Consider the following 12,385-nt stretch of genomic DNA (forward strand, 5'->3'; position numbering starts at 1 on the left):
TTTCTTGGAATTATTTGCAAAATTTAAAAATCTATAATATTGTGATAAAGATATTGCACACTGTTCTTTGATCACAGAAATGTTAGAATACTTCAATGGCAACGTATAAATAATGCAACACAGTAACCTGTTACACTGGGTTGGATCCAGCATAAAAACTTGCAGGAGGAGCTGACAGAATGGATTTTTCCTAAGCAGCCTATTTGTCCCCAAACTCGCCTCTCAGGAATGAGAAAGAAATCTTTTTTACAAAGAGATCCCGAAAGATAACAAAAATATTAGTTTTGCTCTAGAGAAAAACCACTGAATTTTTGAAAATATCCCCCTTTATTGTTTAGTAAGAAATACAAAGTGGCACATATTTCCAACATTCTCCATGCTTTCAACATCTTTATATTATTTTAACAAGAAAACAGAATATGACTTGCAGAGGTCTTATAAAGTTTCTCATGTCATAGTGGAACTGACAACAGCAGAGAATATCATGGGTGATGCAAAATATGGCCAGCTCAATTCCTCATATCTCATGACAGGATCTTCCTGTTTAGCTTGCAGCAGGAAAGTTTTCTAGTCAGGCTGTTCCCACCATGACTGATGAAAGTTAAAAGTTGACTTTGTAGTTCCAATCCAAGAGTGATCTTCATATACACAAGCCAACACTTCAATCTGCAGGTTGGGGAAGGATACCGATGTGCAGAAAATTATCAGGGTAACTCATATGTTCACTTAGCCATTGTACTGGTGTCTCCAACATTGGTTCAATTCCATGAATCACCACTTGATTCTTTTCACCATCTAATTCCAAGAGAGACAGACCACTAATAAGACATTCATGGACTAAGACATGTTTGAAGTAACATGCATTGTTTCATCACGCAGTGAAATTCTTTAGAACATTGTTTTCCTCAACTGATCATCGTGCTGCTGTTGCATAATTAACTGAATAAGCAGTAAGAAATTATCACAGAGAAAGTATCAGATACACAAGGTTTGAATTCACAGAATTCTAAAAAAGAAAGCTCATAGAAAAATTATATTGAACATCATGGAAGTTTCAATTTACAATTTATAGTTTTTTTGTCCAAAGTTTTTAACAAGTCTAATTTTAAGAAGCAGTAAAAAGATTTGTTTCTTCATATTACACAAGTTGTAACTGTTCTAACTAGGACTTCAATTGGATTACTTGGATTTCATTTGTACTTTGTATTTCATTTGTACCAATTTAAAGACAATATAAAATGGTCAGTAGTTTATAAATGAGGGAGGGGAGAAAATCAAAACACTACGTGATATGGTATACTAACTGGAAATAATGCTAAGTGTGGTGTAAACAATTCTATATACAATAAACTGTAACAACCTATCAATAGTTGAGGGTTTCCAGACTAATGCAAAAGGGATGTGCAGTAGTCTTGGGAAGGGAACATGTAAAAAAAAAATGCACCTATAATATAGGACCTGAATGGATAGAGAAAGGGAAGAGTATGGAGAGCTGCTAAATCCCCAATTTTTAAAAAAATACAGGAGCCATGACAACCCAAAAATCCAGTACACACAAAACAGCAGACATTAGAAAACTGGCAAGCATGAACAAGTGTTAAGTCAGAGCACTGTGAACTAAGGGTGTATGATTCAACTCCAGGAATCAGCAAAAAAGCTGGATTTATGCTGATTCCGCATAATCTGGCTTTGCTGGCTTCCCAGAGGATCTGACCTGGCTTCCTTGCAGATCAACTCTGGGCATTGAACTTTGCTAGCCCAATTCTCTGGGTGAAGCAGGGAGCCGCAGGCAGCTGGCAGCCATAGAGAGTGAGAGGGGTAATGACACAGAGCCGAGCCAAGCTCCACACCACTGCAGGGGAGCAGCATGAGAGTGGTGGGGTAGGAGGCAGCAGGCAGAATGGATTCCCATCCCATTTTGTCCCTTTCCTCTGAGCTCCAAAAGGGTACCTTCAAGCCTCTACTGACCATCTTTTAAACGCCACAGCTCAGCAAGCCTCACTGCCCTCCACTTGCTGCAGTAAGAGTTTCTCAACAGGATTCTCTGGTTTCACATTGGGATTCTCTAATTCGAGGCTGGGATTCTCTGACAATAAGCTTGCAAGGTCGTAAAGTTGATCCAGAAAATCCAAAGCAAGGGGGGAGGTTAGCTGCGGAGTTTAAAAGCCTTGGAAATGTTTCCACCACAGGAAACAATTGAGAGTGGCTAAGGCAGCTTGTTCAGGGGCCTACAGAACTGGACCCCAAGGCCCAATCATCCTGAAATTTGGAGGTCTTTAGTGGACAGTCAGGAGGTTTTGTATCAGAACTACTCTCACAGATCTGTTTCAATCTTTTGTTGAAACTGCCAACAGTTTTTCATCTTTTAATCAGTGCATTCACTTTTTCCAGAAGGAACAGCAGAGTAACTTTCCAGACTTAGGAGCTGTTCAAGAACTCTGTGAGAGTAGTTCTGATACAGCCTCAAGCCTGATTTAAGCCTTTGAGAACCATTATGATCATAGTAGCCCATTTTGTCATGTACAAATCTAGTAATCTGAGCCAGAGATTTGGGGAGGAGGAGCAGTGCTTTTCTATTATCACAGATAGAGACAAAGGTAAGATCATCCCTTCTTACATTTTCCCTAGTTGACTGAACAGCGTCAATAAAGAATATTATCATATAGTATGTCAGTAGGAATAGCTAGTCCAACTAATTCACCTTTTTGCCTGCACTTGTTCCTCATGACAAAAGCAGAGCCTAATATCTGCATGCAAGACAGCTAGTGCATGTGCTAGATTATTGGAAACAAGTACCATGTCTTCATTAATTACCAAGATTGGAGTGTAGAGCGCCTTCAAGTCATAGCTGACATGGTGACCCCTGGTGGGGTTTTCATGGCAAGAGACTAACAAAGGTGGCTTGCCATTGCCTGCCTCTGCAACCCTGGTGTTCACTGGAGGTCTCCCATCCAAGAACTAAACAAGGCTGACCCTGCTTAGCTTCTGAGATCTGACAAGATCAGGCTCACCTGGGCTATCCAGGTCAGGGCAATTACTGGGATTACAGAACTGGAAAACAGTATGGGGGAAATAAGAAACCTTTCTAAAGCATAATGCAGAAAGTGGGCTACACAAGTATAAGGCAATGCAGTAAAAGTAGGGTGACGCAATAGACAATGAAATAGATTACAATCCTATTCCCTTATAAAAGTAACATCCTGAGCTGTTGCATTATACAATAGTTCTAATTCCTTTACAAAATACCCTCCTGAACATTTCTGTTTTGTACATTCTGCAAAATGATAGAAGTGGGGAGAGGTCTTCATAACTGCCTAGGCAAGCCAGAATACAAGACAAAAAACACCACAGAGAATGCAGATTTTAGGGCCTGAGTGTGGCTGAAACAGTAACTTGCCCAAGATCAATAAGTAAATTTACAGCTGAGTGTATGTTTGAACTGGAGACTTCTAATTAAGGATACTTCCTTAACATTAATCACTACTGCATATTACTTTACTTGAGTCCAGAACTTGAGGAGCAAATATTATTAACAATCAAGTATGTTCATGCACTGAAAATATAAATTTATAGTTTGAGGAGAGTTGAAGGAAAAGATATTGATAGTGCATTATATTCCATGCATTTTCCATTTTGGCTATACTGTTTCACATTGCTTTAACTTTTGCTATCTTAACTTCTTATGGACTAGCAAAATGAGTTGCTTGGCATTAAAATATGGAATTTTGAGCAGACATTTTTTACTTGTGTGAATCAGCAAAAAAAATCCAGCAAATTGAAGCCAAGTTGTAGAGAACCACAGCCTTAGAATCTGTACTGCATACATCATGTTGAAGATTTTCTGCTTCAGTCATGGTGGTAATAGTCAGTGGGGTCAGGTCAAAGAAGGTTAAACTGAGTCAGGATATAGCCAGCCAAAGAAATACATCAAACAGAGACTTTAAAAGGGCAATTAATCTTAAGCAGAAAATGCTTCCTGGGGAATAAGATTTCAATCTTAAGAGCACACTACATGATGTAGCAGTAAAAAGTACATATATAAGCCTAGAGAGCTTTTATCCTGTGATCACAAACAGAAGGGAAGTGCTGTTCAGAAATACAAACCCTAATACTTTTTCCAAGCTTCTACCCAGTGAAAATAAATGGTCAAGTCATAATGAGTTATACAGCATCAACAACTATTTGCACACACATTTTTTTAAACATCTAAGGCTTGGATATTTATTAAATTTGGCCACAGAAAAAACTGAGAAATCGAGAGCAGATGATGGTAGGCTCTGATAAGAAATCATGTTACTAAGGAAATAAATGCAATAGCAACATAATTGCTGAATAAAAGAAACTACAGGCCTTTTGACATGAACACAGAAGCCACAGGAAAAATGCTTGCTGTTCTGACTTCCAGCCATGTCAACCTATGGTAACAGTTCTGTCAGCACATGCTGGCTTCATCTGCTTCTGGCACATCACCGCAAATGTTGCTTTCTGACCATCTGCTATGCCAAAAATCACTTCAGGAAGAATCTTTCCTGTATCAGGCATTCCAAAATTGTCTTGATCTAGTTATGTCAGCCAATGACAAGAAAGGTAGTGATTTTATGATGGCTACTGTCATGTGATGAAATAACTAAGTGAAGAAGTGCCATGCTCAGGTAAAGCTACCTAATTTTCAAACACCAACTAGCCAACCCATTAAGTTATCACTGCAGAAGCCAGGTGTGAGAATAGCAGCCACCTCCTCCCACCCACCCCCGCCACGTCAGCTCTGAGAGTAACACTACCACTGAGACAAGTTGTTGGCAGTGACATCTATTCATCTTTACTGGCCAGGTCAGGTTTATGCACAGGCTTTGTATGCATGACCTTGTCATTATTGAGAATCAGCCCTACAGCCCCAGACTAAATAGTAACAACTGAGCTGGCTCAGGAAATCCTGCCAATCTCAGTTCCAGAGACATTCTGCCCTTTCACCCACCCCTGCTGCAGTTCCTCCTCCTTATTAATGGACAAGTCAGTGGAGAGAGGTAAGGAGAGAACATCAGTCTTAGAATTGTTTATGCCTGTTGTTTTCCTAACAGACATTTTATAATGCAAAGGGCACGTGGGTGGTACAAATCAAAGTTTTGAGTTATAATACTGGATAGTGTAAGACCGTATTTAGTTGCAAATAGTTTTAGTTATAGCAACCACATAATATGCATGCTTGCTTAGTAAATATATTAATCAAAACAGGTCATTTTTATTTATGTTGATTTATAGTTTGCCTTTCTCACTGAGATTCAAGGCGGATTACACACAGAGTAAGTTAAGGGGATATTTAATAAACAATGCAATAGGATTTGGGTTGCAGAAATCTGAAACCAAGCTGAAATCTGACCACAGAGCTGAAAGAAAGCGTAAGCATTAAGAGTACATGTTAACAGTTGTAGAAATTACATAGTAGGATCGCACTTACAGCAGTCAGTACTTACTCACAGTAGTACAGCCCACAGTCCCTGTCTCTACCCAAGTATCTTTCTGAACCATTTTGTTATGGTACATCCCTATTATCTCTGTAAAAAAGCCCTCCTGAATAATTCAGTTTATTTGTGGAATGCCAGGAGAGAGGAAAATATGATTTAAATGAGTCCTACATCTTAGTGGCTTAAATTACTACAATTAGAATTGATTAAACTGCACACGTACAGTTCCAGTAAAATGATACACCATCTTCACTGAATAAGAGAATGGAAATAAACATCTGTATATCTAATTATGAAATTGGTCCCTGAATGTGGATTAAGAAAAAACATACCATGGGGCCAGATAAAGAAACGGGAGATGTTTTTACAAACCTGGGGTATCAGAAAAATTCCAAAAATTAAAAACGGAAGGTTTAAATTCTGTAAGAAAAAAGTAATGCATGCAGTTACAGATTCTTCACAGCTTTGAAAGCAAAAATGCTGACCAAGATCTTATAAGATCACAGTCTGTGTGAGGAGTAGAATGGGAAGTGAAAATGGCCAAACAGCAGGGCCCCTGTGCTGCTATACACTGGCACTGCAGGGGTCACTCAACTCACTGGTGGAAACAATGGGTACTAGCTCACCTGTTGCTTCCTCCTAGCAGCGGAGAGGGAAATTACCACCAGTGACACCGATTACTATTGCCACTGAAGTGTATGAGCCAAGTGGCCTCTTAGGCTCTGGTAGAGTTGCTAAAGCTTGGTTATGCTTGCTCCTGGCCATGAGTGGCCCTCCGGGCCAGTGGAGAAAATTTCCCCGTGAGTCAAATGGTCAGCCTGCCCCTGGTCTGTGTTCTGATTGCTAAGAAGCCTCATACATACTTTTGTAAAATGGAAGGAATGGCTGAAGGGAGTGGGAAACTAGCTGAGAGGAATAAGTGTAGTGGTTTCAGGGAAGGAGACAGTGGTATAACTGGGCAAGTTGGATGGGATTTTGCTTCTCTTTTATAGGGTCATGCTAAGAAAGCTCACGGAGTTTTACTTATTTATTCAACTCATATACTGCCTCTCCACCATGTTTGGTGCTCAAGGTGGTTTCCAACACACATAAAATACAAACATTAAAATCAGTAATACAATATTAAAACGAAATACAGACATTAATAGTCAATGGCATAGTAACATTCAAACATTAAAAGGCATAGAATACAAACATTAAACGCTATACATCTAAAAGAACAGCACCATCCCTAAACCCTACTCATGCCCATTGTCTATAATAGTAAATCATATGGAGTCAAGCCAACACACTTATTAGAATCAGCCTTCAAATGCCAGATGAAACATCTCTGCTTTGCAGACCTTCTGGAATTTCACCAAATCCTTGGGGGGGGGGGTCCTCCTCTGTTAATGCATTCCAGAGGGAAGGAGCCACAACCATAAAAGGCCTCCCCCTGGGTCAAAAAGAGTCAAACAGCTCTAGGATCAGGAACCACCAACAGGCCCTAAGTACCAGACTGTAGGGCATGTGGGGGGTTATACTAGGAGAGGAGGTCCCCATTACATATGCCCACACATTAACCAATACGATCTGTCCATATGCCAGCATGCATGTGTTACATGTTGTCAAGTCACTTCCAACTTATGGCAACTCTATGAGCAAAAGGCTTCCCAAATGTCCTATCATTAACAGCCTTGCTCAGATCTTTCAGTCTGGAGGCTGTGGCTTCCTTTATTGACTCAAGCCATTTTGGGTCTTCCTCTTTTCCTACTTCCTTCTACTTTTCCTAGCATTGTCATCTTCTCCAATAATCCAATAAACAACCAAACCCTGAAATAAATCAGATTATATGATTATGCACTACAGGGTCAAAAATAGCACCTTTCCCTGAAAAGCTGTTTGCTGGCCTACTTTAAGACCTTGAGTGATTTTGCCTTTCAACTTCTGGCGTCCTTCTGGTAATGAGAGGACATAATGGCTTTGTCCTTCCAGAATTTTTATCTGAAGCTTGTGCAAGCTGGCCGGTGGGGGGGGGGGGGACGTACCATATTATCCTCGGTTAAAAAAAAATAGAGAAACAGGAAGACAAGTGAAAAAGTAGAGTGGCTTACTGATCTATTCTAGCATTTGAAATAAAGCGAAAAATATATAATATGGGGTAGTGGCAGAAGAGATGAGGCTATTAAGTTCCACCACCTAATAAAGCTTTACACTGCAGACCTCTAACAGAGGAAGTCACATAGAAAGAGAACCGGAAGTTCAAAAACTGCCAGAGTCTGACACAGCCCAGTTCAATGCTGCAATTAATCTAAGCCACCACTTGGAAACTGTTTTATTAATTTAATTCTGAATGGCTCTGTTTTATCCTGCATTTATGCCCTGGTATGGTTTTACTGACCCACTTTATTGTTGGTATTATTGTGTTAATTGTGAACAGCTTTAAGCAGGTTCTGGAGAAGTGGCATACAAATTTATTAGTTTAATGCATCAATTTATTAAAATAATTATGCTCCACCTTCCCTCTTGGCATTGTGCACAAACAGATCCTGTCAGTTGATTAAATCCAATTCCAAACCCACAGATGAAAGCTCACTTTGCCACTGCAGTATGCAAGCACCCTTCTCCATAATCATCCGGCTAAATATGATGCACTCTCTTACAAATCCAAGGATCTGTGGTTTTAACATCTACATTATGTAAAATATTTTTCAAAATGATAATTCTTCAAATTATTTTTAGCTCAGCAATTACTTTTCAAGACACTGCCTTAAAAGGTTTTGAAGGTTAAGAAAAATATAACGTGACTCTACAAATAAAGAAGTACATGTATTCTATATAGTACCTTCAGAATTAATTGCAGCAGGGCAAACTTCTTTTAGGAGATCTCCCAGAGTATTTAGCTGTCCATCTGCAGCAATAGGACGGAACAACTTCTGTATAAAAGGTTGCTCAGTTGTTGTCTGGCAATAAGAGAGAACATTACAAAGATGTAACTTTACCTTATAGTATTATGGTAGGTAATACACATCAACAAACCAAATGCATCACTTGCAGGTCATAAATGTCTACAGTACCAAGCCGACAAGGGATTCTTGCAATGCACAAGATAACAGGCATCAAAATGTTTTTAATCCTATCATTTTGCAACCTCCATATATTTAGTCACATATTTATTCAGAAACAGTATGTAGATATTTTAAATCTCTGGTTTGTTGGGGAAAAGAGATTTTTAAAAATTAACATTTGAACGTGATTTAACACACTTTTATTCTTGCCCTGAACAGTACATGCACAGCATCCTTATAGTTTACAAAAACGATGACTTACATCACATATACTGTATATAATGTTTAACATCTGCTGATAAAAATGTAAATTCAAACTGGGTATATAAGTCTTGACTTAGCACCAAAAACTTAACAAGTTGGACACAAAGTGATGGGACTAGGGGAGGACATTGGGATGGAACAACTGACACTGCCCTCTCTCATTGTTCATCTCATTTCTCATAAGAGAAAGAGAGAGATGGCAACCCCTCTTGATTGACGGACCACTGTATAGGAATAGGTAGCTCTTTAGGTACCTTGATCGCAAGCAGTCAAAGGCTTTAAAAGGTGATAACCAGCACTTTGAATCTGGCTGTGAAGTGAATGGGCAGCCAGTAGAGCTGTTGTAAAACTGGCATAATATCACTGTAATTACTGCCAATCAGCAATCCAACAGATGCTCTATGCACTAATTGAGACTTCCAGGTCATTTTCAAAGACAGTTCCATATAGAGGGCATAGCCATAATTTAACCAAGATGTGATCAGAGCATGGATAATTATGGCTAGGTTTTGCTTTCCTAGAAAGGATGCAGTTTATATACTAGCTGAAGGTGTTATCATAAGAGATGTTACAAGTCAAAGTAAATCTATAATCACATCTGCAAATTGCAATACAACAGCACTCCCAAGTTACAAAGCTGCTTCTTTAGAAGTGAAATGCAACGTACAATGAAGTGACTCGTCAGTCTTTGATCAGCTACATCACTGACCAACAATATTTCAGCTTTAATGTGGACTTAAGTTTCTTTATAGGTTTTCATTAAGCCCATTATTACCTTCTATACAAAGGTTGAGCACATTAATGGATTCATCTGTCTCAGATAATCAAAACTAAGTGTCTTCTGCACATCAACACTTCACCTGAAATCCCTAGATAAGCTCACTATGCAGTGTCACATATATGTTGAAAAAATGGGGAACAGAATGCAACCCTACCCTGAGGGACACCATAGCTTATGTGACACAGAATTCAACATTTATCCCTCAGCCTCATCTTCTGGCACTGGTCAGAAGACAGGACCATTTATATCCAGCCCAGAAAGGTAGTCCAGAATGAAACCATGGCAGGTGGTATCAAACGTTTAAGATTGGTAGAGGTGTCATAGTTAGCAGAATGAAGTTAACACATTCAACAAATTATAATTAGGTAACAGCATTTGTTCACAGGTAACTTGATTAAATGTTGCTTTCTTTGTAAGGATTATTATACTGGCTTATACCCACTGCAGATTTCAAGCAGTTAGCCAAACATTTTACAGATATAATCATAATATGAAAAACCCTACAACCCACAAATTATCATAAAAATCAGTTTTGTAGTTGTATTTAAACCACTGCAAATTATCTTACATGTTGAACCCATATTATAGCATTCTTATGATTTCCGTATGTGAATATTCTAGTTTTAAAAAACAGTCCCAGCAGTATTTCAAAAATAATTGCTAATCAATTTATTTTCATAAAAATATTTAATTATAATAAACAATAATGTTTGATTTATATACCACCCTTCAGGACATCTTAACATCCACTTACAAAATGTGTTATCATTATCCTCACAACAATCACCCTGTATGGTGGGTGGGGCTGAGAGAGCTCTGAAAGAGCTATGACTAAGAGCTCACCCAGCTGGCTTCAAGCGGAGGAGTACAGAATCAAAGCCAGTTCTCCAGATTAGAGTCCTCCTGCTCTTAACCACTACACCAAATTTGGTATAGCAAAAGATTTTAAATACTTTCTGTACACAGGAGTGTGCATGAATTCATATGAGCTTAAGAAAAACCCACTTCCCTACTAAAAACATTTGCACAAATTTTAAAAGCTGCAGAAATATATTTGACAACTGAGCGAATGACATTACTATCATTACCTGACAGGAGATCGGAAAGGTGATTAGGAACAATTTGAAAAAATGACAATAAGCTGGATAATAGGAGAAAGACCACCAAAAAAACCCCACACACATAATGGCTGCTGGCAATTGAAACCCAGTGAGGCAGCCTCCAAGTGTGTGGCAATCTGTCATATAGCTCAGTTGTGGGTAACTCATTAAACCATGTAAGGGGAAAAACTCAGTGATAAACAGAAACTATAAGAAAATACAAGTGATTACTGCCAACAAAAGGGATTGAAGGGAGAAAGCCTAAAGGTAATGGAGAACAAACACACATAGCTGCCAATCCAATTATTCAAGTCGGCTTGTCACTAAAATACAGGCTTCTTTAAACCCAATCTTGGACAAAGAAGGTAACAAAAGGCCCAGATCAATGATTTTTGTATACACTACCAGGTTGCAAGAACACACAGAAGTATCTGATTAATGATTTTATATCCAATACCAGGCTGCAAGAACCCATCTGGGCACTACAAGAGCGTATGGAGAAGAGATGACATGAATGGACTCAATATCATAATGGAATCTATATCAACAAAATGCTTGAATCCATGTAGATACCCAATACAAAAGCTGACTCATGATTTTTGCCATATAAACTTGACTTTTGACATGTAAACTTGCAATGCCAAAGGAATATGTTTCCCATGAAGTATATAATAAAATCTCCAAATAGTGGCTAAATTAATTTAAATATTTTTCAGGAACTTGGGGATATCAAGAAAGGAAAGCATGAAATGATAAATTGAGATAGTTAAATGAGTTTACTTGCTCCAAATAATGTCCATCAAGAGGCCATGGCAATGAGCACAAATTTTTTTAGAAAAAAATAATTAACTTGATAGTTGATATGAAAAGAATCAGATTTACAAAAAGAAGTGGAAAAATAACAGCACAACAAAGGCCCACTGCTGAAAATGAGAGCAAAACCGCATTGGATTGATGCTACCATGTTCACCCCAGACAGCCAAGATTTACGAGTACAGGCCTAGTGTTTTCCTTGTTGCTCTAATTTTCTCATTCACTGCAAGCAAGTTAGCTAATCAGTTTAATCGAAGCAGGTTTTTCAAGTAAGTTTGATAGAATTTACGTAATGAAATATCATAGGACAAGAACTCTTTACTTTTGCAACTTGGAAAAAATGCAGTCCTCCAGAAAGCAGCCCTAATTAAAAATGCAGTTAAAAAAATACACAAAGAGTTTGGCAAGCTCCAGTCTTACACATAAAGTCATGCCAGCAAACAGTGTAACCATACTGTTACGAGTCTCTCCTCATCCAAGCCCTTGTTTAGTCATGTAATGATCCTGGGCCTAAAGTTAGAGAATGACAGACCTGTAGGCTCTCAAGAAAGTCTCTCTTCCTAGGGATGCCAGGTCCCCTTAGCCTCCCAGTGGGAGGGGAAGGAACCTGGCACTTACCAGGAAGATCTTCTTGCATCTGCTCCCAGCGGCCACAATGGCCCTTTTTGCACTTACAGTTTAAACCGCCATTTATGAGCATTCGCCCCGATCGCAGTGGCTTCGGCATTGCACCTGTTCATTTCACACTGTCCACTGCAATTTTGATTTGGTGTCTGTGCTTCATTTCAAAACCTCGGTGCAATTTTGGGCTTTTGGGGCCTTGCAATTCACGTCACACTTTTTTAAAAAAAATTGAGCATGCATAGTAACGTTGCAATGTTGGAACCCTTCCCCTGTTTTTGCTGATTGGGCTGTCAC

The 12,385-nt window shown here is 38.9% G+C and overlaps 1 protein-coding gene across 2 annotated transcripts in view; it reads right to left on the reverse strand.

The window, feature by feature from the left end:
• Positions 1 to 314: 314 nt before the first annotated feature.
• Positions 315 to 12,385, reverse strand: part of ATG5 (autophagy related 5) — a 35,110-nt gene continuing 23,039 nt past the window's right edge. The window contains exons 7-8 of one of the 2 annotated variants that reach the window (XM_054996360.1): positions 8,287 to 8,404; positions 315 to 795 (exon numbers count right to left, since the gene is read on the reverse strand). In XM_054996360.1, the coding sequence (XP_054852335.1) occupies positions 662 to 795; positions 8,287 to 8,404 (252 nt within the window). In that variant the 3' untranslated portion in view covers positions 315 to 661. Of the gene's footprint in view, positions 796 to 5,693; positions 7,275 to 8,286; positions 8,405 to 12,385 lie in introns of those variants that run through there. The other variant, XM_054996369.1, reaches the window with a different exon arrangement.

This window comes from Eublepharis macularius, chromosome 1 (genome assembly GCF_028583425.1).
Source record: "Eublepharis macularius isolate TG4126 chromosome 1, MPM_Emac_v1.0, whole genome shotgun sequence".
NCBI classification, from domain to species: domain Eukaryota; kingdom Metazoa; phylum Chordata; class Lepidosauria; order Squamata; family Eublepharidae; genus Eublepharis; species Eublepharis macularius.